This window comes from Vicia villosa, linkage group LG7 (genome assembly GCF_029867415.1).
Source record: "Vicia villosa cultivar HV-30 ecotype Madison, WI linkage group LG7, Vvil1.0, whole genome shotgun sequence".
Lineage (NCBI taxonomy): Eukaryota > Viridiplantae > Streptophyta > Magnoliopsida > Fabales > Fabaceae > Vicia > Vicia villosa.
In genome coordinates this window covers 92438076-92463124 of record NC_081186.1, presented here as the reverse complement: position 1 = coordinate 92463124, position 25049 = coordinate 92438076, and the positions used below count along the sequence as shown (strand labels likewise).

General features: G+C 32.2%; 3 protein-coding genes and 1 pseudogene across 3 annotated transcripts; all 4 read right to left on the bottom strand.

The window, feature by feature from the left end:
* Positions 1-2028, bottom strand: LOC131619701 (probable polygalacturonase At3g15720). Its single transcript, XM_058890771.1, has 7 exons — positions 1894-2028; positions 1641-1778; positions 1235-1405; positions 890-1100; positions 667-748; positions 459-567; positions 1-354 (listed from the first exon to the last, which is right to left on the bottom strand). The coding sequence occupies exons 1-7, from the start codon at positions 2026-2028 to the stop codon at positions 1-3; spliced, it is 1200 nt and encodes a 399-aa protein (XP_058746754.1).
* Positions 2029-4227: 2199 nt separating this feature from the next.
* LOC131619700 (probable polygalacturonase At3g15720) lies at positions 4228-6255 on the bottom strand (annotated as a pseudogene).
* Positions 6256-13401: 7146 nt separating this feature from the next.
* LOC131619699 (probable polygalacturonase At3g15720) lies at positions 13402-15575 on the bottom strand. Its single transcript, XM_058890770.1, has 7 exons — positions 15441-15575; positions 15188-15325; positions 14782-14952; positions 14291-14501; positions 14068-14149; positions 13860-13968; positions 13402-13755 (listed from the first exon to the last, which is right to left on the bottom strand). Exons 1-7 carry the CDS (start codon positions 15573-15575, stop codon positions 13402-13404), a joined length of 1200 nt encoding a protein of 399 aa, XP_058746753.1.
* Positions 15576-17881: 2306 nt separating this feature from the next.
* Positions 17882-24796, bottom strand: LOC131615847 (protein SLOW WALKER 2). Its single transcript, XM_058887013.1, has 16 exons — positions 24001-24796; positions 23382-23457; positions 22893-23012; positions 22387-22462; positions 22097-22165; positions 21895-21975; positions 21618-21689; positions 21299-21391; positions 21038-21172; positions 20816-20899; positions 20590-20733; positions 20402-20491; positions 20239-20321; positions 19582-20010; positions 19045-19267; positions 17882-18832 (listed from the first exon to the last, which is right to left on the bottom strand). Exons 1-16 carry the CDS (start codon positions 24719-24721, stop codon positions 18089-18091), a joined length of 3240 nt encoding a protein of 1079 aa, XP_058742996.1. The 5' UTR covers positions 24722-24796; the 3' UTR covers positions 17882-18088.
* Between the last annotated feature and the right edge of the window lie 253 nt (positions 24797-25049).

Below are 25049 nucleotides of genomic sequence, written 5' to 3'. Positions count from 1 at the left end.
CTACTTAAGACACGGGACATTTATATTGCACGAGATGCACGACCCTTGTGCATTATTACACGATGCATGTGGTATCTCTCCATCAAGACTAGTTATGTTGATATCTTCGAGTAAAATGTTGGTGCAACCAATAACATCACAATCAAGTTTAATTGCATCCTTACTAATTGTGGTTCCATGATTGTTTCGAAAAATAACATCACTAACTTTTACTGCCTTGCTTCCACGGTCTACTTTTCTTGCATTGTTCAAAATATTGTATGCATCATAATGTTGATCAATAATTATTGGGTTTTTAACCCCAATAAGTATAATATCTTCATAAGTTATGTTCCTCGCATACCCTGATCCTCCCTAATTCAAATAACAAGAACAAAATATTAGTGTTATTATTTATGATTAAATCTACACAATATTTTAAGATAATCAATTATCAATTAACTAGATTCAATGCCTACTGCCCATGTCTTGATTCTAGCCCCATTGGTTGTTCCTTTAAAGGTGACATTTCTCACGTGTACTTCTTCTACCGTAGCATATTTCCCATCTTTTCCAAGGCTTCCAACACTATGTATTCACAAATACACCCAAATGACGTTATTGTTTCATTAATAATGATGAAATATTAAAATAATGTAAAAATTATATAGTATTTGCACAACGAACCTAATGCCATGACCAAATCCACATTTAATACCAACTATATTGATGAGTTTGGAACCACTATTAATGGCTATGCAATCGTCACCTATAATAATAAATTGAAAAGAAAGTGATTGGGAGAGAAATCACATAATTATGGAGGAAAAAGTGTCCAATATTACTTAATTAATTTTTAACTTTATGATTAACTTAAATATTTAAAGATCGAAAATATATAGAACTGAACTAGTTGAGATGGTCGATTTTTCAACATGGATGTTTGTTGATGTTGAGATATCAATCCCATCAGTGTCTGGACTATTCTCTGGTGAAATTATATGAAGACGCGAGAGTAAAGCGCCATTGCATGAAGTTATGCTTATGTGATTTTTTGGACTGTTGATGTGTGTCAATGGGCCAATCAGCTTTAGATTATCACATTTAAGAAATCGAAGAGCCTGCACATACATATTATATACAAGTTATACACTTGAAAATTAAGACTTAAAGTGTGTGTACATATACAATTATATCATTATCATTTTAATTTCAACATGATAGACTATATTGTTTACATAATGAATTAACTTACTGTTGGTCTATTACTTTGCCTGTACCAAGGAGCACCTTTACCATCAATTTTTCCTCCTCCATTGATAACAAGACCATCGATACCATCGAATTTAACCCATGACTCATCATCGTCATTATTAACCCATTTCCAATTCTTAGGATTTTTTGGCGCAGTGATAGTTCCCATAATCTGTTAAACCAAATATTGTTATAATGTTGCTGATAAATATACTAGTCAAACAAAAAATTTGATTAATAAGATTAAGAGTGAATAAATAAATATAACTAAAAATAATCATCAGCTAACATGATTATAATTTTAAAATTAAAAAAAGAAAAGGTATACATATATGTCATCATTCAAAAGTTCAATATTGTAAATGTTAGGGTTTTATGATACATTTGATAAAAACAAGTTTACATACCATAACATTAATGGTTGTTGATTTGCAGGGACCTTGGAAGGATAAAGGTTGCAACATGAATGTTTTGTGTTGGGGTATGATAAGTGTTGGAGTGCCTCTGGTTGTAACACACACGGCTTGCCATGCTTTTAGAAAAGCCTTTGTATATAAGATAGAAAATTATATTAGGTTTGAGAAATTTTATCTGACAATATTATATATAAGTATATTTAAATTGTATGAAAAAATTATAACTATAATAAAAATATCTTACAATTGAATCATCAGTAAGGCCATCGCCTTTAGCACCATAATTAACAACGTTAAAATCAATAGCGCCTACTAATCTAAAACACAACCAATGTGAAGCTATTACAAACACTAGAAAAAGAGGAAACAAGTCTTTCATCTTTAAAGTGAAAAGAAAAAAAAAATTAATATAGTTCAAATTGTTGAGTACTAGAGAAATGACGATGATTTATATATGGGAAATTTTCAATCAACAATGATGTTATTGATATTAATTTCTATAATCAAAATACTTAATTAAAATTAAACAAAAAACAATTGTGCAACATGCAAATATCAATTTTGCGGCATGGTGTGAGAGTTAATGAGAAAGATTTGTTAATGTTAAATCAAAAAGCTAAAATGTTAAGAAAATGCATGACAACTAGTTAGTACTAAGATGGAAAAGTTAAAGTTTAATGAATCCAAATCTTTTTAACATGAATATGATTTAAATGAGAAAAAATTATAAAAATGGTGTGCAAATATAATAAATGAATTGCATGAAGAGAATATAAAACCATTTTTCTTTTTTCTCTTTTTAATTCTATGTTAATGCCAAAAAAATATAAATTTTATAATAAAAATGAACATCTTATTTTTGAATAAGCCATTAGTCTAAAAAATGATAACATTTTTATATCTTGAGAAACAATATTGATTCGTTTTTAGTCATTAAAATAGTATCATTTTATTTTATCTCTTGACATTTTTAGATTGGCTTTTAGTCATTAGAAAACAAAATTTATTTTGCTTTTACATTTATCTAATTATTTTTTATTATTTTGAAATAAATCTAATTTAAAAATGATTTTTGAAATTCATTTTTTTTACGAAGGGTTAAACTATATATTGCACGTATTTATTCAGACTAATTATAACTTCAACAAATTTTAAATGGAGTTTAAAAACTCCATGGACCAAACTTACTTTTATTTTTATCTTTTCAATGTCTTAAAACAAAAATATTTTAAGTAGAAAAGAAAAAAAATTATATATTAAACTATATTTAAATCCTAGACATATGTTGAGATTCCATGGTAAAGAAAGCGTAAAAGTGTAATGACACTTCAAGTTTGACGAGTACCGATAGTATTAATTTCAGTATGAATCAAGCATAGTGAATATATTGAATGTTAAAACTCCTATGGCTTGCCTTAAGTGTAGTTTGTTATTAGGAGGATAAGACCAAGAGCAGAGTGAGGTAGGTAAACCCAAAAGACATCACCTTAATGGATATGATCCAATCAAACGGAGGGAGTTAATTCTGTGAAATCTCCCCTTAATGGACTGGATTAGTAATTATTCACGAAGGTTCATTATGCTAACCACCATCTGAGTTTTACATGGCTTGTAAAAATAGGATGTCCAATTTCAAGCGTTGAGTGAAGCTGAACAAAATTTATTTTCTTTTACTTTGCTCATCAAACACGTAAGTGTAGTGCTAGGGAATTGAGGATAGTAATAGAAAACACTTTTGCCGAGCAGACTTGTGGTCTTGTTAAGACTCCACTGAGGTAGTTGTATCTTGCCCAATGCTAACATTTTAGGTAATCAGGTGAAGGAAAAAGAAAAAGGCAAAAAGTCTTGAAGACTTTGAAGACCATTTATCTTATGTTGTTATGTGAGTGTGTTGTTCTGATGAGTATTTGGTATCGACATCCATTTTTGTATATGTATTAGGTCATACTCATGTATCCTACATTTATGTGATTTCATTTTGATGCTTTTGATTGTACATAGTACCGCGTTATAATTCTTTTAGTAGTATGATTCTAGACGCATATTTTCTGGGTGTTACAAGGACTCACGCCAGCGAAGACCAAAAACTAGTGTACTGTTTTATTGATAATTAAAATTAACTCATTTTTCCTTCTTCTCTTTTAGGGACTCTAATATGTTGGAGGGTCTTTCAAGGCAAGCACTCTTCATTGGTGCATCATAAAGATACGAGATTATGTTTACAATAACATTTTCATCTAATATAAATATAAACTCAAGGCAAAAGGAAAAAATTGAAAGTGAAAAATAAAAGTGGTTTACTTTTTAAACCAATAGAAAAAAATAGATCAGATTTTTATATAAAATATACATATAAATTAAAGTTAGTAATATCACAAACTAACACACACTTACACTTATTTGATCTCAAAGAACAGAGAAACACAAATTTAGTGTTTTTTTAAGAATATAAAATATTGATCAAATTAGCTTCTTATAACTAAAATTCTTTTATAAGAACTTGTTTGACTAAAATTTAACATTATTAATAACTATTTTTATTTTTCATCGTAAAATTAGCAAATTAAAAAGGCGAAGTCTACTTAAGACACGGGACATTTATATTGCACGAGATGCACGACCCTTGTGCATTATTACACGATGCATGTGGTATCTCTCCATCAAGACTAGTTATGTTGATATCTTCGAGTAAAATGTTGGTGCAACCAATAACATCACAATCAAGTTTAATTGCATCCTTACTAATTGTGGTTCCATGATTGTTTCGAAAAATAACATCACTAACTTTTACTGCCTTGCTTCCACGGTCTACTTTTCTTGCATTGTTCAAAATATTGTATGCATCATAATGTTGATCAATAATTATTGGGTTTTTAACCCCAATAAGTATAATATCTTCATAAGTTATGTTCCTCGCATACCCTGATCCTCCCTAATTCAAATAACAAGAACAAAATATTAGTGTTATTATTTATGATTAAATCTACACAATATTTTAAGATAATCAATTATCAATTAACTAGATTCAATGCCTACTGCCCATGTCTTGATTCTAGCCCCATTGGTTGTTCCTTTAAAGGTGACATTTCTCACGTGTACTTCTTCTACCGTAGCATATTTCCCATCTTTTCCAAGGCTTCCAATACTATGTATTCACAAATACACCCAAATGACGTTATTGTTTCATTAATAATGATGAAATATTAAAATAATGTAAAAATTATATAGTATTTGCACAACGAACCTAATGCCATGACCAAATCCACATTTAATACCAACTATATTGATGAGTTTGGAACCACTATTAATGGCTATGCAATCGTCACCTATAATAATAAATTGAAAAGAAAGTGATTGGGAGAGAAATCACATAATTATGGAGGAAAAAGTGTCCAATATTACTTAATTAATTTTTAACTTTATGATTAACTTAAATATTTAAAGATCGAAAATATATAGAACTGAACTAGTTGAGATGGTCGATTTTTCAACATGGATGTTTGTTGATGTTGAGATATCAATCCCATCAGTGTCTGGACTATTCTCTGGTGAAATTATATGAAGACGCGAGAGTAAAGCGCCATTGCATGAAGTTATGCTTATGTGATTTTTTGGACTGTTGATGTGTGTCAATGGGCCAATCAGCTTTAGATTATCACATTTAAGAAATCGAAGAGCCTGCACATACATATTATATACAAGTTATACACTTGAAAATTAAGACTTAAAGTGTGTGTACATATACAATTATATCATTATCATTTTAATTTCAACATGATAGACTATATTGTTTACATAATGAATTAACTTACTGTTGGTCTATTACTTTGCCTCTACCAAGGAGCACCTTTACCATCAATTTTTCCTCCTCCATTGATAACAAGACCATCGATACCATCGAATTTAACCCATGACTCATCATCGTCATTATTAACCCATTTCCAATTCTTAGGATTTTTTGGCGCAGTGATAGTTCCCATAATCTGTTAAACCAAATATTGTTATAATGTTGCTGATAAATATACTAGTCAAACAAAAAATTTGATTAATAAGATTAAGAGTGAATAAATAAATATAACTAAAAATAATCATCAGCTAACATGATTATAATTTTAAAATTAAAAAAAGAAAAGGTATACATATATGTCATCATTCAAAAGTTCAATATTGTAAATGTTAGGGTTTTATGATACATTTGATAAAAACAAGTTTACATACCATAACATTAATGGTTGTTGATTTGCAGGGACCTTGGAAGGATAAAGGTTGCAACATGAATGTTTTGTGTTGGGGTATGATAAGTGTTGGAGTGCCTCTGGTTGTAACACACACGGCTTGCCATGCTTTTAGAAAAGCCTTTGTATATAAGATAGAAAATTATATTAGGTTTGAGAAATTTTATCTGACAATATTATATATAAGTATATTTAAATTGTATGAAAAAATTATAACTATAATAAAAATATCTTACAATTGAATCATCAGTAAGGCCATCGCCTTTAGCACCATAATTAACAACGTTAAAATCAATAGCGCCTACTAATCTAAAACACAACCAATGTGAAGCTATTACAAACACTAGAAAAAGAGGAAACAAGTCTTTCATCTTTAAAGTGATAAGAAAAAAAAAATTAATATAGTTCAAATTGTTGAGTACTAGAGAAATGACGATGATTTATATATGGGATATTTTCAATCTGTTAGTTATTATTATTATTATCAATATTATTATTATATTATTTTATTGTATCTTTGTAAGGGTAGTTTAGTCTTATCTAGCTTTTAGTATTTATACTCTTGTGTAACCCTTACTCTTTAGTTTTTGCTCATTCTATTGTAACCCTAAATGAAAAGGTCCTTCTTATTCTCTATGTTTGTATACGTTTATTATTGTTAACATGGTATCAAAGAGCTCGGTTTGATTTCAGATCTGCGGTAAAGGGGCCACATATTTTTTACGGTGTTGATTAATTGAAATGCTGATGGTACTGTTTGGAATAAATCTTATGACCGTTGGCTTTCCGGTGTTGGGCCAATTTCACTAGTGATTTGGTAATGTTTCTTTGCTTTCTCATACTGTTCCTTTGCAATATGCTTGACGTCATGAAATATCCATGTTGTTTCTTTAGTTATGGCATAAAGGCATGATTGAATAAAAAAAAAAGAAATTGATAATTTGGAGAAGATCATCCTTGGATATATTGACGTGGCGGTGTTTTTTAAGACCAATTTTAGTTGATAATTTTTTTATTGTGGTGTTTTGGTTATTTCATAATTATTTACAATGAGTAATGATAAAGATGATTCTCTTCAGTCTGTCAGTGTCCAACTCAATGGAGAAAATTATTCTTATTGGAGTTAAGTAATGAAAAATTTTTTGAAAGGAAAAAGAATGTGGAGGTATGTTCATGGAACCTCCGTTAAACCTACAGATAAAAAGGATGAAGCAAAATATGCAAAAGAGTTGGAAACATGGGATGTTAGTAATTCTAAGATCCTTACTTGGATCAATAATTCTGTTTCTCAGTCAATAGGTGTGCAACTGGCAAAGTATGATACTGCTAAGGAGGTTTGGGACCATTTGAAACGTTTGTATGCTCAATCTAATTTTGCAAAACGGTACCAGTTGGAGAGTGACATTAGAGCTCTGAAACAGAATAATATGACTATTCAGGAATTTTATTCAGCTATGAATAATTTGTGGGATCAATTGGCTCTTATGGAATCAACAGAATTGAAAGTTGTCAAAGCATACACTGATCAAAGAGAAGAGCAACGTTTGGTTCAATTTTTGATGGCGCTTAGGGATGATTTTGAGGGACTACGTGGGGGTATTTTGCATCGTAACCCTCTTCCTAATGTAGATTCAGTTTTTAATGAATTGTTGGCAGAAGAAATTAGACTCAAGTCCCACTCCAGTTTGATTCCAAATAAAGGAGTTCTCCCTACTCCTCCGTCTGTTTTTGCTGCTCCAGTTCACAAGGGAAAATCTCAAGGTAGGGTTGGTTTAGGTAGTGATGAATGTGCTTTTTGTAAGGAGAAAGGTCATTGGAAAGCACAATGCCCCAGATTGTTGAAAGGAAATAAAAAAAATTTCAAGAGTTCATCATCCAATGTGGCTGCTGCTGCTCCTACTACCATTGGTTCTAGTTTTGATCATGTATATCCATCTGAGACTACTTCTTAAATATCTGATATTGCAGAGCAGCTCCAAAAGCTTCTTGCTACTCAGTCACGTGCCATGTCTGCTTCCTCTAATAAAGGTTTGAACTCTTCTTGTTTGTCAGGTATATCTTCTCCCATATGGATACTTGACTCTGGAGCATCGCATCATATGTCATATGATGCAAAATCATTTGTGTCCTTGAATACCACATCATCTATGTCAGTTATGACTGCTGATGGCACTAATATGCCATTAGCAGGCATTGGTTCTGTCTCCACACCTAATTTTTCATTTTCTGATGTTTATTATATTCCTAGCCTCACTTTGAGTCTTGCTTCTGTTAGTCAATTGTGTGATTCTGGTTACTCAATTATGTTTTCTTCCACTTCTTGTTGTGTGCAGGATCCTCATTCCGGGAGGCTGATTGGGACAGGCCGTAGACAAGGGGGACTTTATGTTTTGGATGAGTTGAGAGTCTCAGATACTGCAGCCTCAACCTCTACTTCCACAACTGATTTATTATCCTCTTTTCGTTTGAATTCTTCGTCTTCTAGTTTTTATTTATGGCATTACCGTCTTGGACATGTCTCTGCTTCTAGATTAAAGTATTTGGCTTCTACTGGAGCTTTAGGAAAGTTACAAACCAGTGATATCTCAGATTGTTGTGGTTGTAAACTTGCTAAATTTTCAGCTTTACCATTTAGTAAAAGTGTTTCCATTTCATATGCACCGTTTGACTTAATTCACTCTGATGTATGGGGTCCATCACCGCTTGTTTCTAAGGGTGGATCTAGATATTATGTTTCATTTATTGATGACTATACTCGTTATTGTTGGGTTTACCTTATGAAAAATCGTTCTGAATTTTTTGACATTTATTGTATGTTTCGTGCTATGGTTAAGACTCAACATAATGTTGTTATAAAGTGCTTCCGTTGTGATTTAGGTGGTGAATATACCTCTAATAAATTCTCTGAATTGCTTGCTTTTGATGGTACAATTCATCAAACATCTTGTACTGATACACCTCAACAGAATGGAGTTGCTGAAAGGAAACACCGACACATTATTGAGACTGCTCGTTCTCTTTTGCTGTCTGCTTTGGTTCCTAGTGAATTTTGGGGTGAAACTGTTCTTACTGCTGTTCATGTTACTAATAGAATTCCATCGTCTGTCACATCAGGTTTGTCTCCCTTTGAAAAATTATATAACTCCATCCCTGATTATTCCTCTTTGAAAGTGTTTGGTTCTACTTGTTTTGTTCTTCGCCCACAAGTAGAACGTAGTAAGTTGTCTTCTCGTTCTGCTATATGTGTTTTTCTTGGTTATGGAGATGGCCAAAAGGGTTATCGTTGTTATGATCCTAGTGCAAAGAAATTGTATGTTTCTCGTCATGTTGTTTTCCTTGAACATATTCCTTTTTACTCTCTTTCTTCTGATTCTTATATTACTAGCAGTTCAAAACTTACTCACATCGATCCTTTTGGTCATAATGATAATGTTTCTAGTGATTGTAATTTTGAGAATTGCAGGACTGATACTACTGCTACTCCAGATACTAACTTCCCTCTTGTTCCCACTGCTACCCAAGAACCTCCTGCGACTGTTGATCCTCCAAATCCCCGTTATCCCTTTCGTGATCGTAAGTCTACTCAATTGCCTGATTTTGTCTATTCTACTTACTCTGCTTCGTTTGCTTCTTTTCTAACATCTATCCATAGTTTGTCTGAGCCATCTTCCTATAAAGAGGCTATTCTTGACCCTCTTTGGCAACAGGCTATGGCAGAAGAACTTTCTGCTTTGCACAAAACAGATACTTGGGAATTAGTACCTCTTCCATCTGGAAAACGTGCTATTGGATCTCGTTGGATATACAAGATCAAAACTAAGTCTGATGGGTCAGTTGAGCGCTACAAAGCAAGACTTGTTGCTAAGGGATTCTCTCAACAATATGGTATGGATTATGAAGAAACTTTTGCTCCTGTTGCTAAGATGACTACTATTCGCACTCTTATTGCAGTAGCATCTGTTCGTCAGTGGCATATTTCACAAATGGATGTTAAAAATGCATTTTTAAATGGTGATCTTCAAGAAGAAGTTTATATGGTACCCCCACAAGGTGTTTCTCATAATCAAGGGGAAGTGTGTAAGTTGAAGAAGGCATTATATGGTCTGAAACAAGCTCCACGGGCATGGTTTGAGAAGTTTACCACTGTGATTACATCTATTGGCTTTCACTCTAGTGATCATGATTCTGCTTTGTTTGTCAAGACTACTAATCATGGTCGTATTTTACTCTCACTATATGTTGATGATATGATTATTACAGGTGATGATATGGATGGAATTAATGATTTGAAATTAGAGTTAGCAAAACAGTTTGAGATGAAAGACTTAGGTACTCTGCGCTGTTTCTTGGGCATTGAAGTTGCCTACTCTCCTAGAGGATATCTTCTCTCCCAATCCAAGTATATTGCCAACATTCTTGAACAGACTCGTCTTTCTGATACTAGAATAGCAGATAGTCCTCTTGAGTTGAATGTGAAATATGCTCCATCTGATGGTATTCCTCTGCCAGATCCCACCTTATATCGTACTTTGGTTGGCAGCCTGGTGTACCTTACGATTACTAGACCAGACATTGCATATGCTGTTCATGTTGTTAGTCAGTTTGTTGTATCTCCTACTACAGTGCATTGGGCAGCTGTTCTTCGTATATGTCGTTATCTTCGGGGAACCCAGTTTCAAAGTCTTCTCTTTCCCTCATCATCCTCATTGGAACTGCGTGCTTATTCTGATGCAGATTGGGCTGGTGACCCCACAGATCGTAAGTCTACCACGGGGTTTTGTGTCTTTCTTGGAGATTCTCTTATTTCTTGGAAGAGTAAGAAACAAGATATTGTCTCTCGTTCTTCTACAGAAGCTGAGTATCGTGCTATGGCATCCACCACTACAGAAATAGTTTGGTTACGATGGTTACTTTATGATATGGGCGTCACTCTTTCTGAACCAACTCCTATGTATTGTGATAACAAAAGTGCAACTCAAATTGCCCACAACTCGGTCTTTCATGAACGTACCAAACACATCGAGATTGATTGTCACTTCACTCGTCATCATCTTCAGCATGGGACAATTACTCTACCGTTTGTCTCCTCTGTTTTGCAAATTGCTGATTTGTTTACGAAGACGCATTCCGTTAAACGTTTTCGATTTTTGATTGACAAACTCTCGATGCTCTCTGCTAATACATCTTGAGTTTGAGGGGAGATGTTAGTTATTATTATTATTATCAATATTATTATTATATTATTTTATTGTATCTTTGTAAGGGTAGTTTAGTCTTATCTAGCTTTTAGTATTTATACTCTTGTGTAACCCTTACTCTTTAGTTTTTGCTCATTCTATTGTAACCCTAAATGAAAAGGTCCTTCTTATTCTCTATGTTTGTATACGTTTATTATTGTTAACACAATCAACAATGATGTTATTGATATTAATTTCTATAATCAAAATACTTAATTAAAATTAAACAAAAAACAATTGTGCAACATGCAAATATCAATTTTGCGGCATGGTGTGAGAGTTAATGAGAAAGATTTGTTAATGTTAAATCAAAAAGCTAAAATGTTAAGAAAATGCATGACAACTAGTTAGTACTAAGATGGAAAAGTTAAAGTTTAATGAATCAAAATCTTTTTAACATGAATATGATTTAAATGAGAAAAAATTATAAAAATGGTGTGCAAATATAATAAATGAATTGCATGAAGAGAATATAAAACCATTTTTATTTTTTCTCTTTTTAATTCTATGTTAATGCCAAAAAAATATAAATTTTATAATAAAAATGAACATCTTATTTTTGAATAAGCCATTAGTCTAAAAAATGATAACATTTTTATATCTTGAGAAACAATATTGATTCGTTTTTAGTCATTAAAATAGTATCATTTTATTTTATCTCTTGACATTTGTAGATTGACTTTTAGTCATTAGAAAACAAAATTTATTTTGCTTTTACATTTATCTAATTATTTTTTATTATTTTGAAATAAATCTAATTTAAAAATGATTTTTGAAATTCATTTTTTTTACGAAGGGTTAAACTATATATTGCACGTATTTATTCAGACTAATTATAACTTCAACAAATTTTAAATGGAGTTTAAAAACTCCATGGACCAAACTTACTTTTATTTTTATCTTTCCAATGTCTTAAAACAAAAATATTTTAAGTAGAAAAGAAAAAAAAATTATATATTAAACTATATTTAAATCCTAGACATATGTTGAGATTCCATGGTAAAGAAAGCGTAAAAGTGTAATGACACTTCAAGTTTGACGAGTACCGATAGTATTAATTTCAGTATGAATCAAGCATAGTGAATATATTGAATGTTAAAACTCCTATGGCTTGCCTTAAGTGTAGTTTGTTATTAGGAGGATAAGACCAAGAGCAGAGTGAGGTAGGTAAACCCAAAAGACATCACCTTAGTGGATATGATCCAATCAAACGGAGGGAGTTAATTCTGTGAAATCTCCCCTTAATGGACTGGATTAGTAATTATTCACGAAGGTTCATTATGCTAACCACCATCTGAGTTTTACATGGCTTGTAAAAATAGGATGTCCAATTTCAAGCGTTGAGTGAAGCTGAACAAAATTTATTTTCTTTTACTTTGCTCATCAAACACGTAAGTGTAGTGCTAGGGAATTGAGGATAGTAATAGAAAACACTTTTGCCGAGCAGACTTGTGGTCTTGTTAAGACTCCACTGAGGTAGTTGTATCTTGCCCAATGCTAACATTTTAGGTAATCAGGTGAAGGAAAAAGAAAAAGGCAAAAAGTCTTGAAGACTTTGAAGACCATTTATCTTATGTTGTTATGTGAGTGTGTTGTTCTGATTAGTATTTGGTATCGACATCCATTTTTGTATATGTATTAGGTCATACTCATGTATCCTACATTTATGTGATTTCATTTTGATGCTTTTGATTGTACATAGTACCGCGTTATAATTCTTTTAGTAGTATGATTCTAGACGCATATTTTCTGGGTGTTACAAGGACTCACGCCAGCGAAGACCAAAAACTAGTGTATTGTTTTATTGATAATTAAAATTAACTCATTTTTCCTTCTTCACTTTTGGGGTCTCTAATATGTTGGAGGGTCTTTCAAGGCAAGCACTCTTCATTGGTGCATCATAAAGATACGAGATTATGTTTACAAAAAACATTTTCATCTAATATAAATATAAACTCAAGGCAAAAGGAAAAAATTGAAAGTGAAAAACAAAAGTGGTTTACTTTTTAAACCAATAGAAAAAAATAGATCAGATTTTTATATAAAATATACATATAAATTAAAGTTAGTAATATCACAAACTAACACACACTTACACTTATTTGATTTCAAAGAACAGAGAAACACAAATTTAGTGTTTTTTTAAGAATATAAAATATTGGTCAAATTAGCTTCTTATAACTAAAATTCTTTTATAAGAACTTGTTTGACTAAAGTTTAACATTATTAATAACTATTTTTATTTTTCATCGTAAAATTAGCAAATTAAAAAGGCGAAGTCTACTTAAGACACGGGACATTTATATTGCACGAGATGCACGACCCTTGTGCATTATTACACGATGCATGTGGTATCTCTCCATCAAGACTAGTTATGTTGATATCTTCGAGTAAAATGTTGGTGCAACCAATAACATCACAATCAAGTTTAATTGCATCCTTACTAATTGTGGTTCCATGAATGTTTCGAAAAATAACATCACTAACTTTTACTGCCTTGCTTCCACGGTCTACTTTTCTTGCATTGTTCAAAATATTGTATGCATCATAATGTTGATCAATAATTATTGGGTTTTTAACCCCAATAAGTATAATATCTTCATAAGTTATGTTCCTCGCATACCCTGATCCTCCCTAATTCAAATAACAAGAACAAAATATTAGTGTTATTATTTATGATTAAATCTACACAATATTTTAAGATAATCAATTATCAATTAACTAGATTCAATGCCTACCGCCCATGTCTTGATTCTAGCCCCATTGGTTGTTCCTTTAAAGGTGACATTTCTCACGTGTACTTCTTCTACCGTAGCATATTTCCCATCTTTTCCAAGGCTTCCAACACTATGTATTCACAAATACACCCAAATGACGTTATTGTTTCATTAATAATGATGAAATATTAAAATAATGTAAAAATTATATAGTATTTGCACAACGAACCTAATGCCATGACCAAATCCACATTTAATACCAACTATATTGATGAGTTTGGAACCACTATTAATGGCTATGCAATCGTCACCTATAATAATTAATTGAAAAGAAAGTGAATGGGAGAGAAATCACATAATTATGGAGGAAAAAGTGTCCAATATTACTTAATTAATTTTTAACTTGATGATTAACTTAAATATTTAAAGATCGAAAATATATAGAACTGAACCAGTTGAGATGGTCGATTTTTCAACATGGATGTTTGTTGATGTTGAGATATCAATCCCATCAGTGTTTGGACTATTCTCTGGTGAAATTATATGAAGACGCGAGAGTAAAGCGCCATTGCATGAAGTTATGCTTATGTGATTTTTTGGACCGTTGATGTGTGTCAATGGGCCAATCAGCTTTAGATTATCACATTTAAGAAATCGAAGAGCCTGCACATACATATTATATACTCCCTCCGTCCCAAATTATAAGAGAAATTTACTTTTTAGATTCATTGAATAATTAATGTATCTGGTCTGCATATAGACCAGATACATTAATTATTCAATGAATCAAAAAAGAGAATTTCTCTTATAATTTGGGACAGAGGGAGTACAAGTTATACACTTGAAAATTAAGACTTAAAGTGTGTGTACATATACAATTATATCATTATCATTTTAATTTCAACATAATAGACTATATTGTTTACATAATGAATTAACTTACTGTTGGTCTATTACTTTGCCTCCACCAAGGAGCACCTTGACCATCAATTTTTCCTCCTCCATTGATAACAAGACCATCGATACCATCGAATTTAACCCATGACTCATCATCGTCATTATTTACCCATTTCCAATTCTTAGGATTTTTTGGCGCAATGATAGTTCCCATAATCTGTTAAACCAAATATTGTTATAACGTTGCTGATAAATATACTAGTCAAACAAAAAATTTGATTAATAAGATTAAGAGTGAATAAATAAATATAACTAAAAATAATCATCAGCTAACATGATTATAATTTTAAAATTAAAAAAAGAAAATGTATACATATATGTCATCATTCAAAAGTTCAATATTGTAAATGTTAGGGTTTTATGATACATTTGATAAAAACAAGTTTACATACCATAACATTAATGGTTGTTGATTTGCAGGGACCTTGGAAGGATAAAGGTTGCAACATGAATGTTTTGTGTTGGGGTATGATAAGTGTTGGAGTGCCTCTGGTTGTGACACACACGGCTTGCCATGCTTTTAGAAAAGCCTTTGTATGTAAGATAGAAAATTATATTAGGTTTGAGAAATTTTATCTGACAACATTAAATATAAGTATATTTAAATTGTATGAAAAAATTATAACTATAATAAAAATATCTTACAATTGAATCATCAGTAAGGCCATCGCCTTTAGCACCATAATTAGCAACGTTGAAATCAATAGCGCCTACTAATCTAAAACACAACCAATGTGAAGCTATTACAAACACTAGAAAAAGAGGAAACAAGTCTTTCATCTTTAAAGTGAAAAGAAAAAAAAAATTAATATAGTTCAAATTGTTGAGTACTAGAGAAATGACGACGATTTATATATGGGAAATTTTCAATCAACAATAATGTTATTGATATTAATTTCTATAATCAAAATACTTAATTAAAATTAAACAAAAAACAATTGTGCAACATGTAAATATCAATTTTGCGGTATGGTGTGAGAGTTAATGAGAAAGATTTGTTAATGTTAAATCAAAAAGCTAAAATGTTAAGAAAATGCATGACAACTAGTTAGTACTAAGATGGAAAAGTTAAAGTTTAATGAATCAAAATCTTTTTAACATTAATATGATTTAAATGAGAAAAAATTATAAAAATGGTGTGCAAATATAATAAATGAATTGCATGAAGAGAATATAAAACCATTTTTCTTTTTTCTCTTTTTAATTCTATATTAATGCCAAAAAAATATAAATTTTATAATAAAAATGGACATCTTATTTTTAAATAAGCCATTAGTCTAAAAAATGATAACATTTTTATATCTTGAGAAACAATATTGATTCGTTTTTAGTCATTAAAATAGTACCATTTTATTTTATCTCTTGACATTTTTTGATTGACTTTTAGTCATTAGAAAACATAATTTATTTTTCTTTTACATTTATCTAATTATTTTTTATTATTTTGAAATAAATCTAATTTAAAAATGATTTTTGAAATTCATTTTTTTTACGAAGGGTTAAACTATATATTGCACGTATTTATTCAGACTAATTCTAACTTCAACAAATTTTAAATGGAGTTTAAAAACTCCATGGACCAAACTTACTTTTATTTTTATCTTTCCAATGTCTTAAAACAAAAATATTTTAAATAGAAAAGAAAAAAAGGTATATATTAAACTATATTTAAATCCTAGACATATGTTGAGATTCCATGGTAAAGAAAGCGTAAAAGTGTAATGACACTTCAAGTTTGACGAGTACCGATAGTATTAATTTCAGTATGAATCAAGCATAGTGAATATATTGAATGTTAAAACTCCTATGGCTTGCCTTAAGTGTAGTTTGTTATTAGGAGGATAAGACCAATAGCAGAGTGAGGTAGGTAAACCTAAAAGACATCGCCTTAATTGACATGATCCAATCAAACGGAGGCAGTTAATTCTGTGAAATCACTTGATACCTTGGGCCTAAGCCCTTTGGCAATTGTTTTAAGTCCAGTTGCTACTCGCACCATCGTTTCATATATACATTGCTTTAATATATGCATTACATTACATATACCATAAGTCCATAACATAACCTCTCGTAGTCATAGTCATATGTCACATTTTTGAGAAGTTGGTAAACCAAAGACTTTTTGTATGGTGGGTGAGAACCCATCAATGACCACCACTGATTATACTACCAAGCACATATCTCAAAGATACAGATATCAGTTTTAGACTAACCTAAAGATTTCATTTTATGAACTTGTACATAATCCTTCTTAGTCTATCCCTTTCACTTTGCTTCAATAATACATGTAAACTAAAAATATTTAAATTTAGAAAAACAAGCAATATTTTTTTTGACTAACCTATTTATTTTTCTTCGGCCTTGAGTTTTTGAAAGTTTTATTTTTATTATTTTTCCGGTCAAACAATATACTTTTGAAGTTTATCTCTCTCTCTCATTTCTTATAAAACAAGGGAATGTTGAATATGGAAAGAAAAGAAAACACTTTAATTAGGGAATTTTTTTAATGAATTCTATAGGATAAAAAAAAGTCCTACGAAAATTCAAAAATGTCTTTCAAATTCCGCAAATGTTTTTCAAACGCACTATTAGTCATTTTAAAACACTTCGGAGAATAAATTTAATCATAAAATTGGAACGTACAAAATCGAATATACATGGTATTTGACACATAAACAAACGTGTACAAAATCTGCACCATTAGTCATTTTAAAACACTTCAGAGAATAAATTTAATCATAAAATTGGAGAGTACAAAATCTAATATATATGGTATTTGACACCTAAACGGGTACAAAATCGAATGTATATTTGAACGGATAATCATTTGTAATACATTGGGTGCTAGATCTTTTGTAGTGATCTTTTGTTAACCCGTTTAGAAGTCTACAAAAGTGCTTTTAGCTTTTGACTTTGTGGATGTTAAAGTAGAAATTGAAGTGTTTCAATCAGTGTTTCAATCAATGTTTCAAGTTTTCCATGTGCTTATTATGTTTTCCTATAATAGAATTTTAAATTTAATAAACAAATACAAGAATATTCTCAAGAAACATTTGCAAATAAGATATAGTAAAACTTAAGTAGCAATGTAGAAAGAAGCAGTTTAACAATTGATGGTCATAAAAAATAATAGCCAAATTCCAAGTTGTGTAAAATTTGATACACAGCAAGCACCAATAAACTACGTAGAAAGAACATTTGACTACCAAAAATGTGCATGGCCATAACAGCCACGTGCAAAATTTGTAATAAAATAAACTTCAAATAATACAAAGTTACATGAAGATACTTCTTCATTTACCAGACTTCTTTTTTCTTTTCTTGGATTTCTTTTTATCCTCGGAAGGTTTTTTCTCAGTAGGACCATCATCTTCCTTCTTTTTTCTCTTCTTGGATTTCTTTTTAGCCTCGGTAGGATCATCTTCCATTATATGCTCAAACTCTTCATAACTTGCAAATGGAGAAGCACCAGTTTTACCACCAACGTTACGTTTTCTTTTTCTCTTGTCAACTTGATCTTCAACAACATCCTCTTCATCATCATCGATATCACCTATTTTAAGATCATCGTTATCATCACTTCCTTCATCATCATCATCAATATCACCTATTTGAAGATCATTGTTATCATCACTTCCATCGTCAGCATCGTCCTCATCCATGTCTGAGGGTATATCTATATCTATCTCTCCATCACTAACATCACCGATTAAATCATCATCATCCTCATTGACTACATTATCCAAATCATCGTAATCAAAGTCACCATCTGGTCCTAAAGATGGATCAGCTGAATCCAAGAGATCTTCAATCTCTTCATTATCACTCTCATCACCACCATCAACATCATCATCACCAACATCAAAATAATCTTCAGCATCCTCTTCATCGGCTGTTATCTTCTTCTTTTTCTTTGGTTTTGAAGATGAACTCTTTTTATTTGTATAGAATTTATGGAAGACAAGATCCTCTGGAGGTACATCTGCTTCAGCTAGTGAGAGAATTTCAGGTCCAATTAGGAGGTTATTAACATCCAGCTGCAAAATGGAAAGATAAAAATGTCAAAAACAATTGAATCAGAAGGCTAGTAACCAATGTTGTTTAACAGTGGCTATAGCAGCGCAATGACGCTATAGTGCCATACATTTGAACAACTGATATTTTCTTCACATTGCATTAATCTCACAAATCATTTGCTGAAAAAGAAACAGTAGTAATGTTCGTTGGCGAAAATGGAACAGTTGTTTACCTGCTTGACAGGTTCAATCTGAGAACCACCATGCCAAGTGCTTTGTTTTGGTTTTTTCTCCATGAATTTGTCTAGGAAAGCTGTTAACGAAAGGTCATTTAACGGGTTTCCATTATAGACAATGTTGGCACCGGAAAGAAGAGTTCTTGCCATGGTTGCAACTGAAGGATGTGCATGTGAAGCAAGAACCAATAACTCCCACCAGCTTACACGGTCTGCATTGCTGTTTGAAAGGATAAATTATGTCATTTATGATAAAGAAATGTAATTAGAAGGTGCCACAAGAAAATGAATACGAGGTTCTATAAACAATTTAACTAATTGAATTAGAGAATAAAAGTAAACTTCACATAAGTTCTCTATATAAATTGCTTTTGTAAAAGTTATTGAGAGTTTATAAAAATAAGCTTATAAACGTATAGATATATAGCACAGGTGTCTTCTGCAGTTTGTATAAGCCCCTAATGCATTGAAGAAACAGTTGCAGAAATATATTTCAAATGAGAACTAATATGAAAACAAATCAAAGTAAAATACCAATAAGACGGCTCTCGGTGTCGTGGATCATAGCCTCCAGGCAACAAAGGCTTCTTGGTAGGTTCCTGCAATTTCTGATCTTCATTATCAGATTCAGACTTAGACTTGTTATGATTCTTTTTACTCTTTGCAAGAGAAAAACCTTCATCTTCTAAAGCATCATCAGAATCATCATCATCTTCAGAAGATGCTGGTTGATCATCATCATCGTCGTCGTCGTCATCACTTCCAGAAGAATCTGAGTCAGAATGGGCAACCTCACCATTCTGAACAGGTACAATATCATCACTTTTTTTATCTGATACAGTTACAGGTTCATCACTTTTTTTCTCTGATACAGTTACAGGTTCTTTATCAGTCTCTTCTATAACATCTTCAAAGTGTTCAAGCTCATCATCATCAAAAGACTCATTTTGCAACGCCGTGTTCCTATATAAGACAAGTGAAGATTATGAGTGCACTACTATCTTTTCTGATCAAATGAATAGATGGTAACCTCTTTAATACACTTATCAGTGCATGAATAAAAATGTACAAATTTTTCACACCAATTACTAAAAACAAATATAGTAATAATGGCGATGACACGGCATTAAAAATACAGCTTTACTTGGAATAATGGCGATGACACGGCATTAAAAGTACAGCTTTACTTACCATAAAGGCGGTCTTGCTTTAAAGAGTTCAGAAAGAAGGAAAAGGCATGCACAGGCATATTGCGGTGGCTGCTGAAGTGCAACCTGAATAAATAAAAAACATTGTATTATCTAATCTTAATTGTATAATAGAATAGAACATAGAGAAAATGTTTAATAATCACCTGCAGTAAACGTTTAGAAAATGCAGCTACTCGCTTTATGTTAACATCCCTTTTCATGGCTCTTAGAATAAGTGCAATAAACATTTCTGCCTGAGAACAAACTAGTTAGAAAAAACTTAAACGGTGAAGAATAATAAAATAGCAAACATTTCTGGCCCAAAGATAAAAATGTAAAGTATTTTGCTTGCCTTGGATGTATTCATGACAGCTGGAAGCAGGAGTTTGGAATATAAAGCACGGTAAAATCGATCACTGGCTATCTGATTCTTGGATGAAATTTTATCAAGAAGCATCAGTGCTTGAACTCCTACATTGAAGTTTTTTGAATGAACCTGCAAGGTAACAGTTTTTGTCAAGCTGTCTAATAATCAAAATCAGATACTGTACCAGTTACGTTATCAATTTAGTAATTACCAATTGGAAAAGTACTGGTGTTTGAACATCAACAATGTCATCGGCTTCATTACTCGAGACAAAAGGAAATGCTCTATTCACTCCCTGTGAAAATATCAAATATTGTGTAATTCATGACAAAGGTTGTGGAAAATCCAGACAACGGCTATATTTGACTTTGACGTGTTCAAAATTTCAATAATTAGCTAATATCAATTTATAATATTACTATTGTATACATACGGTTAAGAGAGCTGATAGGAGCCTGGAATCCATTTCCACTTGTGATTCTGACGCCGCTTCTAATTTCTTCTCTTTTGGATTTTCCTTCCCGCTTTTATCGACTTTCTCATTGTTGCTTGGGCCAGTGATCAAAACCTGAAGATCTCTAAGTGTTAATGCTTATTGTGTTTTCTAACTTATTTTGAGAATTCAAATATTATCATGATATTTTAGTTAGAAATAAGCTTAGAGGAGAAAGAATATTAGGGAAAACTGGTATACCTTAAACAGTCCAAAATAAACATCAATCAGACGTTTTGCCACTTTTGGCCCATCTCCTTTATTGGTGAGGCGAATTTGGCTCAAAAAGTTGACCTTGAAATACAGAAAAGGGAATGAAATTCTCCAGTCAAAATCAAAACATGTCTAAGTGGATTAGAATAGATCTAGGTTTTAGTTCGAAAGTCATAACGTTTAAAGGGCCACTTCTGCAACTAAGATTTCTTCACTCGCTAAGAAGAAATCTAACAGAGGCATGGTGCAACCAACTTTGCATTCAATGACATAAGAAACACGGTAAGAAAGGAACAGTAGGACTTACAGCGTGGTACTGTGAACGTGGTCCTAATTTAGGCCGAAAGAGAAAAGTATCCACCTCATTAACAACCACAGCCTGCATGAGAAGAAAAAAACAAATGTGTATAGATTAAAAGGATGACGTCAGAATCTAAAACAAAACATGTGGTAAATCGAAAACTGAAGGTTTGGCCAAGTATGTATATCATCACCAAATAACATTAAACACGAGAAAATAGTCAAAATATTCTAAAAGAGAAGGAAAGCAAAGAAAACAAACGAAACAACGCATTCATACATACCTTCATATTTGGGTGCTGAGACAAAAGGTTGGTCAAGTGATAGTCGGCATTAGATGCTGCCTTATTATCTGGATCCCCGAGCTGGAGAGAAAGAAATAGGGGTTTAGTTTAGTTAGTAATGTTGAAGTTTTGGCAAGTCCACTAAGCACCTTCTATAACACCGCGAAATGAAAGATCAAATATATGGCTTAGTGTGACTCACTTTATTAACTAGTGCAGAGAGTAGTCTGCGCTCTTGCTCTGATTTCCTACTCAGGAGCACATATATGGTCTGCAAGCAAAAAATGACACATCATAAATTAGCTAAATCTTAAGACATTTCTTGACACCTGACCGAAGTTACAAAAGTAAAAAGCATAAAATGCAAGGGAGGGGAGACAATATAATTTTTCCTATTAATCAAAGGTTACTTTTGTATAAAAACTTGAAGTTATTTAAGTTGAGACAATATAGAGTTACTACTTTAATAAAAGTGTGAACAAATATACTAACCTTTAATGACTTGTTTTTCAGAGCAGGGAGCATGTCTCGAGATGCTTCTTCAAGTGCAATAACAAACCGTTCGTATCTGAGGCAGCAGAAGATAGTAAATAAATCACTAAAAAAGGCTTGGATGGACAGAAAATTAACATTGTTTTTGAAAACTGACAGTGTTATGATTACTTGAGTTGAGGATAATATTGATAAATGAAGGTGAAGTATATAGTATAAGGAAGGTTTGGACTATCGGCAATAAGAGTTAATCAGGTGTTTCTCCCATATTTTAGTCGTAGCAGGAGGTTAAATCATTGTGAGTCCTAATTGAAACCAATTATTCTAATAATGGTGGAACTTATTGGAGATGGTGTAATTGAGGTAAAAGAATTACATGTATAGGAATCAACCAAAGTTAAGGAAATAAAAGATGTAGTAGCATTTAGAATATGCCCTTAATCAAGTAAAAACCAGAGAATTTGATTTATGATTGTGATCGTGAACAAAGTTTTTGTCACACATACCTCTGCTTCAAACATTCCTCCCAATACCAGAAAAGTAGAAGGGAGTAGCCATCTTTAGTTTCAGGAAGGTGATTTAGTGGTCGTTGTATCAGGGTCTTCAATTTACGATCAGGCAATAAGCTACAAACAAAATCGGAAAAAATGTAGTAGATCAGAGCATTGATGATATAGGAGATTCAATGTAAGGAAAGGTATACATGTTTCCTGTACAGTCCAAGTAAGCAGATAACTTACATGCATGAAATCCGGCACATTAAATTTCATAGGAAAATTAACCTCTATTGTGCTCTCATTGATGTAGGATCAATGTGGAGGAAGGAACCACAGATTCATTTAATGTGCCGCGTCATAATCGCTAATGATATTTTACAATTTTAAGGATCTATTTGCCAATTCGTGAAAATCAGTGACTATGTTGACTAATGCTGCAATTTGAGGACTAATTTTTCTATTTACTCAAAGTTTTTTCATGACAGGAGAAATGCAAACCTTGCAATGAATAATTCTTGAAGGGCTTCGAAACCTGACAAGGCATGGCGCTTTCCAACCTTGGATGTCACCATTCCTAGTGTAAATAATAAAATCCATCAGGCAACCAAAAGACCCTTAGACAACCAAACATACATACATGCTCTCCCAAAAAAAGTTTTTAAGCAAGTAATTGAGTTAACGCATTGCCGGGAAAAAACAACTAATCAAAACTTGAAATATCCACAATCTCAATACTTATTTAGAGTTTACATTTACATTTCAACTCACACGTTCAAAAAAGCAAAATGCAAATACAACAACTTCTCTCAGCACCTTTCATGATATGCTTATCCTTCAATATATAAGAGAGAGTACATTTCTATTAACATATGAATCACGGACACCACACTGACACGTCAACACCGATAGTAATTTTAAAAAAATAAATGCTAAACCTAATCACAAGTGTCGTTGTCCGTGCTACATAGCTATTTTACTATTAGTAACTTGAAGAAAGAAAACCAACTTAAATACATACATGCATGAAAACTCAAACTAAACAAACATAACAAGCTAATAAGTAATAACAACAAAAACCAATGAAAACAAAAATACAAAATATGAGAATTGAATTTACCCAAAAGAGCATCAAGAGACCTCAAGTTTGCAACTGGATTATCCCCAATCAACACAGAAAAAGCAGAAACTTTATCAGCAGCAGTACCAGACCTCTGAGTAGAAACCAACATCTTAATATCACTACTACGTCCTCTAGTTGATTCATAATCCTGAGCTAATTGCACCATCAACCTCTCACCCATCTCCCTCTTATTCTCCACAAACCCTTTCCACTCTTCCAAATTCTTCATCTCCACCTTCTTCCCTTCCCCAATCACCTTCCCTTCAAGCTCAGCCGCATCCTCAAACCACACACCCAATGCACTTGCTTTAACCAAAGGAAGCTTCGGAAGATTCTTGAACTTGCTAAACCCTTTTTCCTTACTAGCATCGTTCAATGACAGAACGGGAGGTTTAGGTTTTAGCTCGGGTTTCGATTTGGGCTTTTCATGGGGTTCATTGTTTTTGCTAAAAGTTTTGTTTTTCGGGTTCTGGTTCTTCTGGGGTGTGGATTTTTCAGGTGGTTTCTCTTGTTGCTGTTGCTGTTTCTTTGGCGGTTTGTTTGGTTTGGATTTGCGAAAATCGACATCGTTGAAACCGGAATTGGATTGAGAAGGGGGTGATAAACCGATAGAAGGGGCTGATAAACCGATAGAAGAGGCGAATGATGCGATTTCGGATTTGAGGAGGTCGATGTCTTCAACATCTGGTGGAGGTTTGGTGGAAGTGGATTTTCCCATTGTTGCAGAGGTTGAAGGAAGGAAGGAAGGAAGGAAGAGAGAGTTGGTTCAGAGGTTGAAGGAAGTAGGGTTTAAGAATTTGGGCCATGAGAATTATGCTAAGCCCATTTATAGCCCAAAAATAATGGCCAATTTTTTTTTTCTTTTTCATGTCTTAAAAATCTCGATAAAAAATTGAAAATGACAAAAATGTTCTCTTATTGTAAAAATCGGAGTATGTTTTTTAGGTCTTTGGATTTTATAATATAAAATTATTGAATCCCTGAAAAAATACAATGAACGGAAAGTCTAAATCAGATGAAATTTAACATGTTACATGTCAAACACA